The sequence below is a fragment of the Trichomycterus rosablanca genome, chromosome 5 (genome assembly GCF_030014385.1).
Source record: "Trichomycterus rosablanca isolate fTriRos1 chromosome 5, fTriRos1.hap1, whole genome shotgun sequence".
Classification (NCBI taxonomy): Eukaryota; Metazoa; Chordata; class Actinopteri; order Siluriformes; family Trichomycteridae; genus Trichomycterus; species Trichomycterus rosablanca.
In genome coordinates, this window is record NC_085992.1 from 34,285,546 (window position 1) to 34,304,091 (window position 18,546).

The 18,546-nt window shown below is 37.1% G+C and overlaps 1 protein-coding gene across 1 annotated transcript in view; it reads right to left on the reverse strand.

Annotated features, from left to right (window-relative positions):
• Nucleotides 1-11,709: 11,709 nt before the first annotated feature.
• Nucleotides 11,710-18,546, reverse strand: part of gfra4a (GDNF family receptor alpha 4a) — a 50,095-nt gene continuing 43,258 nt past the window's right edge. The window contains 2 exon segments of the mRNA XM_062996362.1: nucleotides 11,710-11,844; nucleotides 13,444-13,628. Of these exon segments, the coding sequence (XP_062852432.1) occupies nucleotides 11,710-11,844; nucleotides 13,444-13,628 (320 nt within the window).

Genomic DNA, 18,546 nt, shown 5'->3' on the forward strand with positions numbered 1-18,546 from the left:
TGGTGGTGGTGGTGGTGTGTTAGTGTGTGTTGTGCTGGTATGAGTGGATCAGACACAGCAGCGCTGCTGGAGTTTTTAAATATCGTGTTCACTTACTGTCCACTCTATTAGACACTCCTACCTAGTTGGTCCACCTTGTAGACGCAAAGTCAGAGACGATCGCTCATCTATTGCTGCTGTTTGAGTTGGTCATCTTCTAGACCTTCATCACTGGTCACTGGATATTTTTGGTTCGTGGACTATTCTAGGACTAGTGGTGGACTAGTGTTTAAAAACTCCATCAGCATTGCTGTCTTATCCACTCATACCAGCACAACACACACTAACACACCACCACCATGTCAGTGTCACTGCAGTGCTGAGAATGATCCACCACCCAAATAATACCTACTCTGTAGTGGTCCTGTGGGGGTCCTGATTATTGAAGAACAGGGTGAAAGCAGGCTAAAAAGTATGTAGAAAAACAGATGGTATAGTCAGTAATTGTGCTTCTATATGGTATATATACTGTATATATGACTGTCTTTGTACGAAAAGGTCCATATAGACATGGTTTGATGATTGTGATGTGATGTAGAACACCTTTATCTGACTTACTACATCAGATCAGCTCTGAATCTGCTCCCCAATGGTTAGTCTTCCCTGCTTGAAAAGGTGTGTGTTTACAGCTCAGCACCTGCCTCTCTTCTGATTGATCCTTGTGACTGCATCTCAAATCAAATACCATTGTCAGTTGTAGAAAGAGTGCCTTAGAATTCTTCAGCATAGCCTTAAACAATCACCCACTTGGTTGAATCTTTGACGCAATTGGGTTTTCCCATGTAAAGGCAAAAGCTTAACAAAGACAAAAGTAAGCTTTTGAAATCAGAATATGTGGACAGTGCTAAAATAATTCAAAATCCAGTCAGGCAAAAAGAAAAAAGGTAAGGGATATACATATCTATGACGGTGTATTAGGGACACTTTAATCTCGAAATCAAAACTTAAAAAAATATTTTTCTTTGAAGTCGAAATGATTTCAAGATTAAAGTTGAAATATTGTTGCCATAGCAACCTTTTTTTGTTAAAATGAGGGATGATTTGGTAAAGTTATACTTTCGTATCTGTTTCACAAATAAAGAAATCCCCAATCTCCTGGCGCATCAGCACCAGTTTGTTACTAGCGTAAGGACGCTGAAACAGCTTTGCAATAAACTGTGTTTATTTAGACTGTCATGTGGATAGAAGAGTACAATACAAACAACGACCCAGAAATAATAATCGCGGGTTACTGGATAGCCACAGAAACGTGAATTGGAGGCTGCCCTCAGTGGCTGCGTGCCGATCCAGGTACTGAGACCCGTGCTTCTCTGAACTGACAAGCCTACGAAGGCTGCTCACTCTTTGACCATAATATTTTGACTTTATTTTCATAATCATTTCAACTTTAATCTCAAAATAATTTCGACTTTATTCTTGAAGTTAAAACTTATACGACTTTATTCTCGAAATCAAAACATAACTATTTTTTTTACAGTGGCCCTAATACGCCGTCGTACATATCCCATTTCCAGGACATTTGTAAAATGTAACAAAAATAAGAATCTGTAATTTGGTAATTCTCCTGAGCCTTTATTTGACTGGCAAAGATGCAATAAAAAGATTTTCACAGTTTTACAAGTTGGGAAAAAATTACTTAACTGTACAAACCCCAATTTCCAGAAAAATAGGAACACATTCTAAAAATCCAGTAAAACTGAATTTTGTAATTTGTTAATGCATGACAAACCTAAATGCATGACATTTAATTTTATTTGTTAAAATAAACAAATTTTGAAATTGAAATAAATGAAATTGAATATTTTGAAATAAAAAGCTGGGACAGAGGCATGTTTACCGCTGTGTCATCACTTTATGTATAATTCTTTTAATTATACTTTTTAATTGTTTGGGAATTGAATGTATTTATGTTTGGGAATTGGGAATTTATTGCAGTTTTACAGGTGGAATTTCTATCCATTCTCCTGTCTGTTTTGGCTGTTCTTTGTGTTGTGTTTACAGAATTTAAGCTGCTTAACAGTCTGTGGTTGCTTTGTCTGTGTCTCTGCTTCATGATGTGCCATAGGTTTTCAGTAGGAGACAGATCTGGACTGCAGGCAGGCCAGTAAAGTGTACACACTCTATGTCTACAAAGCCACGCTGGTGTAACTCATGCAGTATGAGCCCTGGCATCGTCCTGCTGAAATAGACTTGGAGTTCCTGGAAAAATACGAAGCCTCCGCGTCAATTCTACATTATCACCCATACCGTGTAAACAGTATGGTCTTTTTCATTTTTGGCATGTACAATCTTTCGGTTGACTTTGGGTCCTCACAAAATGTTTACATTTACAAATGTTTACAAAAGACAATTAGGTTTGTCAGTGAAAAGGCGGAAATTCTTTCTTTGTACTTTTATCAGTTAAATGAACGTTTGTGAATTAACAAAATACAGTTCATAGTTTTTATGGCATTTTTAAAGTGTCCCAAATTTTCTGGAAATGAGATTTGCATTTTGTAAACAAATTTTAAATGTATTATCTGCAACACACTCAAAGTTAGGACAAAGGCATGTTTACCACTGTCTTAAATCACTTTTCCTATTAATTACACATCTTTACTGCAGTTTGGAACTTGTTGTAATTACTGTTCAAGATACTAATTGTGGAATTTATTTGCTTGATACAAGGCCTCTGCTGATCAACAGTTCATGGTTGCCTGATACTTCTCTTCATGATGAAATCTTGCTGTTGTAGTGCTTGCAGAATTAGGAAAACAATATTGCCTTGATAGCAGCCTATTTCTCTCTAAAACCCCAATATACTGTGTGTCAGTGGTACCTTCACAGATACTGAAGTCACTTATGCACCCCTATACCATGACAGATGTGTGTTCATCTTTTGCACACAACTTTCATTTAACCTCATGTGACCACATTTCCACTGTTTCAGCATTTTTTGATGCAGCAAAGGACTGTGTAATTCCATGCCCACGCGGCCAAATGTAGTAGCAAGGCGGTTTCTGATTCTATTCTGTCTGAGATTTGAAGTTCATGCACATTTAACAGTGGCCTCCAGCATTGCCCTACATAGATTTCTCCAACTTTCCTGTATCTTTCCTCAATAATATGTATGGTAAATGGTGAAAACCAACATGATTACAATCAATATACAACAGTGATTGGCACTGAAAAATGGAAAACATAATTTCTTTTTTAAGTTTTCCATTAAGTAAGGATGCCATTCGATAAACCACTCTTTTAAAACACTGTAATTAAAAGTATAGTCTCTAACATCAGAAGTTCATAAGTTTTCCATTAAGTAAGGATGCCATTCAATAAACCACTCTTTTAAAACACTGTAATTAAAAGTATAGTCTCTAACATCAGAAGTTCATAAGTTTTCCATTAAGTAAGGATGCCATTCGATAAACCACTCTTTTAAAACACTGTAATTAAAAGTATAGTCTCTAACATCAGGCAAGCATCAGAAGTTCATAAGTTTTCCATTAAGTAAGGATGCCATTCGATAAACCACTCTTTAAAAACACTGTAATTGAAAGTATAGTCTCTAACACCAGGCAAGCATCAGAAGTTCAAACGTACTTACTTACTCCTCAGGGTTAGCCCAAGTTAAATCCATGATGGTGGCTGAAAGTGTCTTTCCTGTACACTTACATTTGAAAATAGTAGCACTTTTACATGAAACTTCACATTTATAACTCTTTCATTAATGTACTGCAAGCCCACTCAGCACACACAAATAGAAAATGTATGTAGTATCTGAATATAACGACCATAACTACTGCACACTTCTCATCCACACTGTTTTGACACTATCTGCCTTCAAAACCTAAAAACTGTCACAGCTCTTGAGTTCTTTCTACCTTATTATGACAAATTATGTAGAACCTAAGCAAAGTATAATAGCAGTGCCATTATAAAGTCAGGTGTGAAACATATCTCACTTTGTGTGCTTTCCATTAGCAGTTTGTTGGGCGGCTGCCACTCGCTCCTATCTGCCACTTGCTTTTATCTGCAGTAGAGTAAGCTCCAATAAGATCCTGCACAGTAAAGGTGTGATTTGGAGAGAAAACTGTTAGACAAATGTCTCCCTGTTCACCTAGGTTTTCATATAATGCAAGTGTAGGCGACCAATAGTGGGAGTGAAGGCAGGCAGAAGAGACGAGAAATCGTATGGTCCACTTTAGGGGTGTCTGAAATTGTATTTGATTTCAGACACCCCTAAGGTGGACCACACAATTTCTTGTCTCATCTGCCTGCCTTCACTCCCACTATTGGTCGAGTCTTCATTATGGTTACAGTTGCATAAGCCAGAGAAAGCACTGTATGTTAATGTAAGTAGATATCTGGCTTATTCAATACACTTTATTGCTTTCTAAATTTCTGAATTACATTGTCAACTGCATATTGATGAATGCTAACATGAGCTAGTTTCTAATTTTGCCTAAAGTTACACAAACAAAAGTTTTTACCCTTTTTGGGAGGGTTAGGTCCAAGTATTAATCAGAAGGGTCAGACCCCACCACAATTCCCCTGTAATTCAAACCAACCGTAACTGTAGTTAGAAGTAAACTGCATTTTCATTTTTTTGATGCCAAAATACTAGTGTTCCCTTCTCTAAGCACCTACCTACTCATGCTTCAAACAAACCTAATCTTATTTGGCAGGATTTTACCTTAAGGGGAACTACAGTACATCCATGATGGATGTCATAATGCTGTAAAGGTACTATTTTGCAGTATGGTACTGTGGCACAGCTGGTTGAGTCACAACATGGGCCAAAAAGAGTAGTTTTGAGTTTTTGATCAGTGAAAGAACAATGTTATCATTATTTGTAATTGTCATGATATCTGACTGACATGTAAATAGTGTTTAAAACATCAACTATGCTAAATACCAGTGCAAGTAACAGGTCAACTGTTATGCACAACTTCAGTTACTGTCAGTGCAGTGTTTTGTATGTTCCTAGATTCTGTGAGGGTTTTCTCTGGGTACTCTGGTTTTCCTGCACCTCTCAAAACATGCCGGTGGTGGCCTTAATTATACAAAATTGCTACTTAACATGTGAATATAAATAAATATGTTTGTAATGCTGTGTAATGGATTGGAGCCTTAAGTGTCAGTAAACACAAATTTTGTCTATTCCCAGTATAGACTCTGGGACCATTGCAACCCTGACCAGTATGAGGTAGTTACTAATAGTGAATCAAGGATATGCTGACACAGACTACAGAATAGGTTAGATCTCTGGCTCCAGTTACTGTTGTTGTGAAGCTTGTGTTTTGTACATACTGTTGGGTACTCTGGTTCCTCCCACCTCCAAAAACATTCTATTAGGTGGACTGGCTGTTCTACATTCCCTCTAGGTGTTAGTGAGTGAACGGTAAGTGTGTGATACTCTTTGATGATTTAGTCCAGCTCCACTATGACTCTGCAAAGAAAAGGGCTGTTACTGAAAATGAATTAAAGGCTTCCACACAGCTTTAGTGTCCCAGGTTTGATCCCTGCCTTTGAGTACTGCCTGTTTGGGATTTAGTATGTTCTCAAATGTATGAGGGTGTAAAAGACCATGTGTGGTGCCCTGTGATAAGACCTTGTCCAGTGTGTATTTCCACCTTATGGTCCTGTGTTTACAAGATAGGCGCTGGACCCAAACCTATGGCCAAGCTAAAGATTAATGAATAAATCATCATCATCCTCTTTTGCACTTGTCCATTCAGGGTTGTGGTGTAAGTGAATAAATGAACATACTAATAAATGAATAAAAAAATCAGTTTTATCACTGTCTTGCTTTAACATAGATGCATGCAATGCTGTCTGGAAAACTGGCTAAAATAATGTATATACAGTGGTACCTTGTAACTCAACGTCCCCTAAACTCAAAATCTTTAAAACTCAACCCTTTGTTGAAAATTTTGTACCCTGAAACTCAACTTTTCCCTTAAACTCAACGTGTGTGACTGCTGTTCATCATGCAAACATGAGACGAATCTGCATTTGTGTGAAATAACCGTCATATTCACTCTGAAAGCTCCACATGTATCTGTGTTTAGCTGGATTTTTCTCCTGTTTCACTTTTAAACTTGGTACAGCTCAAGGTTCTGAGAAATTGTAAGAATCAGCTTTTCAGAGAGTCTAAAATGCTTATCATTAAAAAATAATGTAACTGTTTTAAAAGAGTGACATATTAACACTAAACCTTTCTTAATTATTAATGCTTATTTGTTCTCTCCACTAATTAAGTAGCATAAGAAAACAATAAAGAAGTAAAGGTAAAGAGCAGGTTTTATTGTATTTTAATTGATTTTTAACTATTTTTGAATTGTATTTCAGTGTTTTATATTATCATTGTGTTATTTTCAGTGTATAAGTGTCAAAAACAATCCCATTATTTTACATTAACCTAAAATATATGCAGTTCCATGGGACCATACATCCTTCTTCATACATCCTTATGGGAAAAAATACCTTAAAACTCAACGCCTTTCAAACTCAACGCCACTCCCAGAACCAATTGACGTTGAGTTTTAAGGTACCACTGTAGATCAAATGGAAATGAACGTGCTGCCCAAAAGTACATCTATTAGATTACACTACCAGTATAAAAAACAGACGTCTGTGTCACACAAAGACTAGAAGCTTGAAATGTTCTCATGCAGATATCATAATTCATAATAACATTATCACCATACCAGCTATATAAAAACAAATTTTGAATATACGTTTTTTCTGCAAAAGAGATGTGGAGATATACTTGCTGTTAGTGAACGCTTTAAGAGACTTGAAGCAGTGTGTCCTGTGTGTGAATGAGCATTTGGTTGACCGAACATAAAGGGCAGCCAGTGTTTACTGACCCACAGCTTGTAGACAAACTCAGCACGACAACAGACAGAAGCAAATGCAAAGGTTACACTTCTCTATTCCTGTCTGATTTTTACTATTGCCTTAGTACCAGCAGAAGTCAACAAAATCTCTCAACACAGATAGTATGTCCTCGCTTAGCAGCTTTATTTTTCAGGAAATTACATGAAAAAATCCACACATTCTGCCTGGTTGCTAGCGTACTGTCCTTTTTGTATGTTATGAAGCTGGTTCATTAATATTCTCTGGGGTGTGTAAAACCGCTGTCTCTGATACAGCTTAGATTAGCATAACTGTGCTAGTGACAGAAGTCCTCACCAGATCCGTTGCGCTCTATTCGATTTACTGAGATAGTGATGTTATCAGTGGTGAGAGAAAGGAGTATGGCTTCAGGATATCCGATACAGGTTTCACTTGTTGATTTGATATGTGCTTTATTGTCCATCGATGGCTCTGCTGTGGTTCTTTAGACTTACACATATAATCCGTGAGTCTAGTAAAAGTGTTTTTTAGTTTTGTATTATATTGTTTAACTGATTGAAAGTTCCAGATTTCATTTAATAATTGTTTTTGTTGTGACCAAATTGGTGATCAAAACCCATCTCGAAAAACCCAGTACTGTTGTATTACCCAGTAGCCTTGAACATGTAGATTTAAAACATTAAAATAATGTTCATAATGAATTATTAGTTTTTACTGTTTAACAAAACACTAAAATTGTCTTTATACTTCTTACTTAAATATACCATGAATCTATATCTATATAGAATTTATAAGTACCAAGCTCCTCCCCCCCCCAATTTTCTACCCTAATCTAGTCATATCCAAATACTTTGGTTCATCTTTACTGATACAACCCTCCACTGCTGACTGAGAAGCTTCGCAACTGACACACGCCTCCTCCGACACATGAGCAGTACCGACTGCCTCTTTTCACCTGCACCAGGTGAGTTCATATGCAGACCATCCTTGTGCGCGGAGAGCCACACCCTGATCAGCATTATTCACTAAACTGCGCAGGCAGAAGTTGTAATTGCACCAGTTATGAGTAACCCTAGTCCGGCTCATCCCACCCTGAACAACAGCCAATCGTTGTTCATATATATGCCCAGCCAGATGGCAGAGCTAAGATTCGATTTGATGTATTCAAAATCCCAGCTCTGGTGTGCTAACGTATTTTACCACTGCGCCACCTGAGCAGCCACCTTTTTTGTCTTCCTTTTATTTATTTATTTTTAATAAATCTGAAGTGAATCTGACATTTATACTGACAGCTCGGTCTTTAATGCCTAATTTTAGCTGTTTTTAATCAGTTTATATATACACAGTGGTGTGAAAAGTGTTTGCCGCCTCCTGATGTCTTATATTTTGAATCATTTGTCAGACATGAGTAAACAAAAATGCAGCTTTTAAATGATCACTTCATTTATGAAAGATAAAGATTTTTTAACACCTATATCATGCACATGGAAAAGTAATTGCCGTCCTAAATCTAAAAACTGGTTGTGCCACCCTTAACACTTACAATGGCAATCAAATGTTTGCAATAACTTGTGATGAGTCTTTTATATCACTGTGGGGGAAATGTTGGCCCACTCTTCTTCGGCAGCTTTTAAATGATCACTTCATTTATGAAAGATAAAGATTTTTTAACACCTATATCATGCACATGGAAAAGTAATTGCCGTCCTAAATCTAATAACTGGTTGTGCGACCCTTAACTAACAATGGCAATCAAATGTTTGCAATAACTTGTGATGAGTCTTTTATATCACTGTGGGGGAAATGTTGGCCCACTCTTCTTCGGCTACATTGGAGGGTTTTCTCCCATGGATGCCATTTTTGCCTAGTGTTATTGTAGAATTGTGTACATTGACCTTAAGTGAGGCCTACAGTTCTTTAGATGTTTGGGGTCTTTTGTGACGACCTAGATTTGTTGTTGCTGCTCCCACCCCTAGGAAGGTTTACCACTTTTCAAGTTTTCTCAGTTTTTGGATAACGGATCTCACTGTGGTTTGTTGGAGTCCCAGAGCCTCAGCCATAGCTTTGTAACTTATTCCAGCTCGGTAGATTTTAAGTAATTTGTGTTACATTTATATTTAAATTACTTTGGAACATGACATCTTGTGCTGCTTTTTGAAACCTTGCCTGAGGTTATATTGAAGTTATATTTAAGTGATGTTTAGATTCAACAGACCTGGCAGTAATCAAGCTTGGATGTGGCTAGTGAAATTAAATCAAACTGTCAATTAAAATTGGTTAACTTGTTGATTTAGTAGCTAAGGTTATAGAGTCTTAAGGACACACACCTCCAGACTTAAAAACAGATTTTCTCCAGTTGTCACTGTTGCTTTAAATAAATAATGCCCTCCTACCTTTCCCACCTACCTCAATATCATTGTAAACTGAAGTGCAATAACTTTACATGTCGTGCAACAACATATGCATATTGTACATATGCAATGCTGCTACATTTCTTTATATACTTTTAAAATATATTTTTTATATACTTTTTCTTTTAATATGTTTAGACCTTTAGTGTTTGTGACAGCGTATGTTTCTTGTTTCTTTTCCAAAAGGTTGCACAATTTTGTTGAATTTTTATATACTACGACAATAAAGGCATTCATTCATTCATTCATTTTATAGGGGGCTAATACTTTTCACATAAAGCCTGGTAAGGTTGATCATTTAAAAACATTTTGGTTTGGCTTGGGTTATTAAGAGTCTTTTGATTATTTAAAACATATATGTGATTCAAAAATAGAGAAAATTGGAGAAGATGCAAACTCTTTTTTCACAGCACTGTATATTCCAATTATCCAGTCCCAAAAAATAACTGTTGAAAAAAGCACTGAAATCCTACCTTGTATAAGTTAACCCTTTACTTCTACTGTAGGTAATTTTAGAACATAGTTAGTGACCAGCTAACTTGTAATAATAAATTTATTTTTAGTTTCCAAATGCCTATAAATACTTTTAAAAGTTAAATTGTGGACTAAATTGTTTGACCCAAAAATCAAACTATTTTCTTAAAATTAGTTATCCATTGTTTACCATTTCCAAAGGTCTGAAATATAAAATGTTTTAAGTTCAGGGGTACCTTAGTGTCCACATTTTCTTATTATTACTAACTCATGTTTTCTCCAGCATCATCACATTTTTAAAACAAAAGTGATTTTTCACTTACATTTTGCTTAAAGTTCTTTAAAGTTTAAACATTGTGGTTCAGTGAGGTTCAGTATAAGTCAAAATAACGTAGTGTAGTTTGCAGACTTCACATAAACAAATGTTGTGTAACAATAACAAAAGGATGTCACAAATGATATACAGACATTTTTTCACATTACAAAAATAGTATTGAAATAGCATTGTTAAGTCATCAGCATGGCATGTATTGTCCCAAAGAGTCCTTGTTTCAACATCTCCTGATCTTACAGCTCTCCAGCAGGACACCTCTCCCTCTTCTTTATCCTGTTCTATATCATACACTTAATCTCAGCCAAAACATTTTTTACAAAAATCATTCTATCTGGAAACAAAGAGATATTAAAATAAAATGTGTAGGGAATATGAATCCAGATGTGATCTCATAACTAGACTTCCAGTCAGGAGAACTGTGTGGGTGAATTTGCCCTAATGCAATCATTGCAACCATAAATATTAAGAAAGAAAGATATATTTATAAGCATAAACAAAAGTTTGTTTAAAATACAATTAATGGGACACAAAGGAAGGTAGTAATTTAATAGTATATTGTATATATGTAAATATTACCTAAAATTAAACCACATTCTAGATATGAATGACGCAAATAAAAATAAATAAGTAAATAAAAACGCACCATGTTTCACTATAAATGATGTTCCCAGTGGATAGGAAGATTTAACACAATGAGTTACTGAAAGGGCCGGCACAGTGGCTAGCACTGTTGCCTCACAGCAAGAAGGTCCTGGGTTCGATTCCCAGGTGGGGCGGTCTGGGTCTTTTCTGTGTGGAGTTTGCATGTTCTCCCCAGGTCTGTGTGGGTTTCCTCCGGAGCTCCGGTTTCTTCCCACAGTCCAAAAACATGCAGCCAGGTTAATTGGAGACACAAAATTGCCCTATAGTTAAATGGGTGTGTGTATGTGTCTGCTTTGCGATGGACTGGCGCCCCGTCCAGTGTGTTACTGTGTGCCTTGTGCCCATTGAAAAGCTGCGATAGGCTCCAGCACCCCTTCCGCGACCCTGATTGGATAAACGGTTAAGAAAGAAAGAAAGAAAGAAATCTGCAGAGGCATAGCTAATGTTTTAATGATCCATGTCTGTACAACTGGTTCACAAGTGCAAAGTTCACAAGTGCAAAATTAATGGAACCACCTAAAACACTGTTTAGGGAGCGTCTACTTTCCCAAAGAATTTCTAGTGATTTTCTCCAGACATGTTCTTGCTATGAGATCCCATCTGACACCATGGGAGGTTTAAAAGCCAAAGCTATTTTTTCCTTTAAATTATGTTGATGTATTGTCTTTTTAGAAAGAGTTTTACACACAGACATACACAAACACACATCCACCCTCTCCAGTCCAGTGCATTCTCATGTCATTGGTCCACTGTGACAACATAAGACTGTGCTCATGAGATAAACCGTTACTTCCCATTGAGGGCTGCACATCTGGAACGTAGTCTTTTTCAGAAAGTTTGGCTGTGACTTACTATTTATATTTTATTCCTTTTCAATTTTGATGATAAAATCCAGGTAATTCACAGACAGCCTCACACATACTGTCTTAACTCCATGCAGCTGAGCTATGATTAGCTGACTTGACTTTAGAAGTGATGAGCCAGTGTCAGGAGGGGGAGGAGAAAGGTTGGCACTGCCAGGCTAGTGCATCCAGCGCTGCCGTCATAAAGATCAGGTGATGGGAGGGTCGAGTCACTCCATAGTCTGTCTCTCTCGTTCAGCTGTGCAGAAAATAACAGACAAAGAAGCAGAGAGGGAGAAAGATGTTTAGCTTAGTTCACGCTTGTGTATCTACTTTTATAGTTTTTGTTTTGTCAGTTCTGTCCTTTTTTAAGTTTGTTTTCTTTCTTTCAGTCATCATCTCGCTTCCTTTACCTTTCAGCCTTGTGTCATTTACCAGGAGACTTACTAGCTCACCAAAGATCGACCTATATACAAACCCTATTTTCAGAAAAGTTGGGATGTTTTGTAAAACGCAGTAAATAAGAAGAATCTGTGATTTGTTTATTCGCTTGAAGCTTTATTTAACTGATAAAAGTAGAAAGGAAAGAGTTACAATTTCACTGATTAACTTCATTGTATTTTGTAAATATTAACACATTAAGAATTTGATACCTGCAACACACACAGGAGTGTTTAGAAGTGTGTTTACCCCTGTGTTCCATCACCTTTTCTATTAATGAGACGTTTTAATGGTTTGGGAACTGAGGGCACTGATTGCTCCAGTTTTGCAAGAGGAATTTTTGTCAGTTCTTGTTTGAACAGATTCTTAAGAGACAGATATGAAATGCAGGCAGGCCAGTCAAGCACACACACTCTGCGTCTACATGAGGCCTGGCATCTTTTAGCTGAAATAATCATGTACTTTCTGGGGAAATATGCTGCCTTGATGGCAGCATGTGTCTCTCTTAAATCCCAATATACGCCTCTGTATCAATGGTACCTTCACACATTTCTAAGTCACCCATTCTACAGGCACTGATGCACCCCAATATCATGACAGATGTTGGCTTTTTCCCTTTCACAGATAACAGTGTGGATGGTCTTTTTGATCTATGGCAAAAATAATTCAATGTCTGTTTTCCTCAAAAACAAGCTGGACTCATCTGACCACAGCACACGTTTCTACTGTCTTTCAGACCATCTGAGATGAGCTTGGGCCCTGAGAACTGTGAGGCGCTTCTAAATAGAATTGATGTACGACTTTCAGGTTGCATTTCTTGATGCAGCTGCAGACTGTGTTAAGTGACAAGGGTTTTCAAGTACTCCTGAGCCCATGTGGTTATATTTATCATAGTAGCACGATAATTTGTCATGGATTGCCATCTAAGCACTCAAAAGTAAAGCACATTAGACAGTGGTTTCTGACTTTGTCCTACAAAGACTGAGATCTCTCCAGATTCCCTGAATCTTTTCACAATATTATGAACAGTGGATGGTAAAAGACTAAATTATTAGCCTTTGGTGGATCCTCCTATTATACGCAATAATGATTCCCTTAACTGTTATCAGTTCACATGCTTATGGTGCAATGCTTACAAAGACTTAAATAATTTATATATTTTTTTCTGTCCCAACTTTTAGGTGTGTTTTGCAGGCATCAGATTCTAAATATGTTCAATGTAAAGACATGCTTTTAGTTAAATAAAGATTTACAGTTAAATAAAAACTTAAGATAATTAACAAATCACAGATTCTTCTTTTTATTGTGTTTTACAAAACATCCCAACTTTTTCAGAAATGGGGTTTGTACATCCCACCCACATATTTACAAAAAGACCAAATAAGAAATTACAGAAACAGTTGGTGGAAGTGTTTACCTGTGTGGGCATCTGAGGATGCAGAATGTTCTGCTCAGGCTCCACACCAATGGTGATTGTTGTAGTGGTCATGATGCTGGTAATTTGACGCTGATTCGGAGTGCTGGTACTCAAGCTAGGTGCTCCTGGCTGATTGGCGGCTAACTTTGTGTCAGTATCGTTGCCGAAGGCGAGGATGGCATTCTCTGTTAGAAAGAATAAACATGATGTTGTCAGCGCTTTGGACCTTGCCATGTTTTAGTAATCAGTAATCAGGCTCACCATGCAGTCAAAAACTGTACATTATATATAAAAAAAACATCTAGCAGATTTAAAATATGCTCAATAAACAAGCCAATACTTTATTCCAAGGTTACAAAAATCCTTAATTTTGATTGGCATGTTTACATTAATAGTTTATCCCAGCACGCCTCTAATATAGAACTGATCAAAAATCTATCATATTTTTTTACAGAAGGTGTCTTTAAATAATATCTATTTTAATTTATTATTATTTATTATTTATATTATTTATAATTTATTATTTTAGCAGAATCTGGGAGTGAAAACTGCTCTGTGGCTCATTTGAAAGCCACTATTAGGAGGACAGCTTAGGAACAGGCACATTTATTTTTGTAATAAAAAAGCATTCCATGATGTCCTCAATTAACTACTGACAAACAGCTGCAGCTATGTGTGAATAACCTAGAGGGAGGTGTAATACTTTTAATTGACTGGTGCCAGTTTAGGGAATATTTCCGCATGGCACATAATGCTGCAGAGACGCTGAACACATTATGACTTTGAACAGAAAAAACAGGTAGAGCAATATTTAAATAAAGTGCAATTGCTTGTCCAATGTCTTTTTTGTTAAGGGCCCCGTTCATCCTTTTCATATAATGTGTTTTAAAACCTTTGAAAAGAGTGCCTGTAGGTCGAGATATCAGAAAGGTTTAATCAGATTCTGTTGTATTTGTTACAACCCCAAATCAGAAAAAGTTGGGACAGCATGGAAAATGCAAATAATAAAAAAAGTTTTTTACATTTACTTTGACTTGCAGGAATGGATGTATATTAAAAATTAAAAATTAGACAAAACATGAAATATCTTGGGTTCAAACTGTCTGCAATTAAAAAAAACAGTCAAAGTAAATGTAAGGAACACTGCATTTTTATTTTATCTGCATTTTCCATGCTGTCCCAACTTTTTCTGATTTGGGGTTGTAGATGTTACTTGAGAAACATTAGCATTTATAAAATTGTATGAAGTTAGAAAACACTAATTGTTTGTTTTACGGGTATTATCAAAACATCAAACTGTTATCAGTTAAATGTAAAGGCAAAAGCCAGCATTTGTCATGGTTTGGGGGGTACACCAGAGCCCACAGCATGGATGACTTGCAAATGTGTGCAAATACTATTGATTACCACATGCCCCTCTGACACATGTCCAGCCTGTGGCCGCTTTATATCACCTGCCAGTGTTGGGTTTTTACACGGAGCTGCATCACATATGTAGAGCCATAGTAGGCTCCATGTACCCAGTTCCCGGGGTTGCAATTCTCAGTAGGTCCGATCTTCCCTCCCTCAAACACAGCCGACTGTGTTTGTGTAGATGCCTGGCCAGGTCAATGGCTCTGCTGAGATTCAAACTCATGAGTCTGAACACTCTGCATTGGTGTGCTAGCGAGTTTGACTACTGAGCCACCTGAGCCCCCAAAACTGTGCATACGTAATTTGCCATTTTCCAATTTCTCTGTTTTTTATTTCGGCGCAACATTATCACACTTGTTTAAAACTAAAATAAATATCAGAATGATGCCTGGACTGGCTTGGGGCAATCAGGATTTGCAGTGAATTAACATAAAGTGCAATAATCCACAGCCTGGCTAAAAAAAGCCAGAATGCAATCCAAAACGAGAGAGGCTGGACCCTTAACTAGTTTCCCAGCCTGTAAAAAAATTTATTCATACATGTATGTATTTTTTATGCATTTTCTCCCTTTTTCTACCCCTTTAATGCTTCCTCTCTACTGGTGCTGACCCTTGCCCTGATTGAGGAGAGGAAACTGACACACGGCCCCTTTGACACGTGTGCAGAAGCCGACTGAATCTTTTCACCTGCACGAGGCAAGTTCATATGCAGATCAGCTTTGTGTACGTAAAGCCACACCCTGATCAATACATTATTCCTTGACTTTGTGCAGACACCAGCAGAGCTGAGTTTTGAACTGACGAGTTTGAAATGTCAGTTCTGGTGTGCTAAAGTCTTTTACCGCTGCGCCACCTGAGTGGCTACATGTATGTATTTTGATACTGATTTTCCGTTACTCATTTTTAGTTTTTGAACCCAGAAATGCTTTGGCTACTTAACAGTCGACTGCTAGCATTTTGTTCGAGAGAAATAGCTGGCTAAATTGTACCATCACAATACTACTGAGCCTTAAAAATTGTGTAAAACTGTATTTTGTAGATTTGGCAAAGATTTATTGCATTTTCAGGTTATATATCCACCAAGGGAACGTTTCCATGGTTAATCAGTGCCACTTTTCTCCCACATGCCTAACAACAGCTTGCCAATACAACCTCCTCATGCTAAAGCCCTAGCACTTACCTAACATATGACTGAAGCAGCGCAATCTTCAGATTGTTAGCATAATGTTATAGCACAGGGGAGTTCACCCACTGAGTTCTGCTATGTCTGTAGATATTCTCTTGATACTTGCACTACCCTGCTTGATTTCCCTAATGTGCTAAACTTCTCAAGGAAAAAAGAGAAAAATAAAGGTTTATCATGTGTGAGGTCAACTGCTCACAGAATTTCACATTTGTCATGCTTGTTGACTATTTAAACAAGCTGTTTTGTAAATATTTTCTCCAAAGACAATGTTAGTAGAATAGCCCATACTGAGAAGCTCAGTGTCTTCTAACATAACACAGTTAATGCCACCTTTTTAATATTACTAGTACTACTAATATTACTAGTACTACTAATACTATCTAATGGATGGTCTACTGCAACTTCCTCCTGGCAGGTGCTCCTATGTCCACTTTTAAACTCCTGCAACTTTTTCAAAATGCAGCTGCTCGCCTGATTTCACCAACCTAAACACTGCCACATCACCCCACTGCTGCATTCCCTTCACTGTCTTCCTGTAGCTTCCCGCACTCAGTTTAAAACACTGATGCTCACCTACAAAGCCAAAAATGGACCAGCCCCAAGTTACCTTTGAGGTCTAATAAAACATCGCTCTGTACCACGCAACCTCCAAACCACTAGTCTTGCTCAACTTGATCCTCCAGCTAGAACTCAAGGAAGACAAGCATCAAGGCTCTTCTCTTTACTAGCACTCAAATGGTGGAACGAGCTTCCCTTGTCTGACCGAACATCTGAGTCTCTCGCTGTCTTCAAAAGACGATTAAAAACCCACCTCTTTACTAAGCACTTAAGCTGACGTACTTACTTACTAATGCTCTTGTTTATTTCTTGCAAAATAAAAAAAATAAATAAAATAAAACTTTGGTTTTAACAGGGTTTCAGCAGATTTATATTCTTGGAACTTGATATATATAAAATGAAAACTGATATATATATAAAATGAAAACTGATATATATAAAATGGAACTTGATATGAAATGAAACTAGATATATGGAATGAAAACTGATATATATAAAATGGAACTTGATATATATAAAATGAAACTCAATATATATAAAATGAAACTAGAAATATATGGAATGAAAACATATATATGGAATGAAAACTGATGTATATATATATATATATATATATATATATATATATATATATATATAATGAAACTCGATATATATAAAATGAAACTCGATATATTTAAAATGAAAACTGATACATATAAAATGAAAACTGATGTATATAAAAAAACACGATATATATATAATGAAACTCGATATATATAAAATGAAACTTGATATATATATATATATATATATATATATATATATATATATATATATATATATATATAGAATGAAAACTGATGTATATAAAATGAAACTCGATATATATAAAATAAAAAACTGATATATATAAAATGAAACTCGATATATATAAAATTAAAACTGATATACAGTGTATCACAAAAGTGAGTACACCCCTCACATTTCTGCAGATATTTAAGTATATCTTTTCACGGGACAACACTGACAAAATGACACTTTGACACAATGAAAAGTAGTCTGTGTGCAGCTTATATAACAGTGTAAATTTATTCTTCCCTCAAAATAACTCAATATACAGCCATTAATGTCTAAACCACCGGCAACAAAAGTGAGTACACCCCTTAGTGAAAGTTCCTGAAGTGTCAATATTTTGTGTGGCCACCATTATTTCCCAGAACTGCCTTAACTCTCCTGGGCATGGAGTTTACCAGAGCTTCACAGGTTGCCACTAGAATGCTTTTCCACTCCTCCATGACGACATCACGGAGCTGGCGGATATTCGAGACTTTGCGCTCCTCCACCTTCCGCTTGAGGATGCCCCAAAGATGTTCTATTGGGTTTAGGTCTGGAGACATGCTTGGCTAGTCCATCACCTTTACCCTCAGCCTCTTCAATAAAGCAGTGGTCGTCTTAGAGGTGTGTTTGGGGTCATTATCATGCTGGAACACTGCCCTGCGACCCAGTTTCCGGAGGGAGGGGATCATGCTCTGCTTCAGTATTTCACAGTACATATTGGAGTTCATGTGTCCCTCAATGAAATGTAACTCCCCAACACCTGCTGCACTCATGCAGCCCCAGACCATGGCATTCCCACCACCATGCTTGACTGTAGGCATGACACACTTATCTTTGTACTCCTCACCTGATTGCCGCCACACATGCTTGAGACCATCTGAACCAAACAAATTAATCTTGGTCTCATCAGACCATAGGACATGGTTCCAGTAATCCATGTCCTTTGTTGACATGTCTTCAGCAAACTGTTTGCGGGCTTTCTTGTGTAGAGACTTCAGAAGAGGCTTCCTTCTGGGGTGACAGCCATGCAGACCAATTTGATGTAGTGTGCGGCGTATGGTCTGAGCACTGACAGGCTGACCCCCCACCTTTTCAATCTCTGCAGCAATGCTGACAGCACTCCTGCGC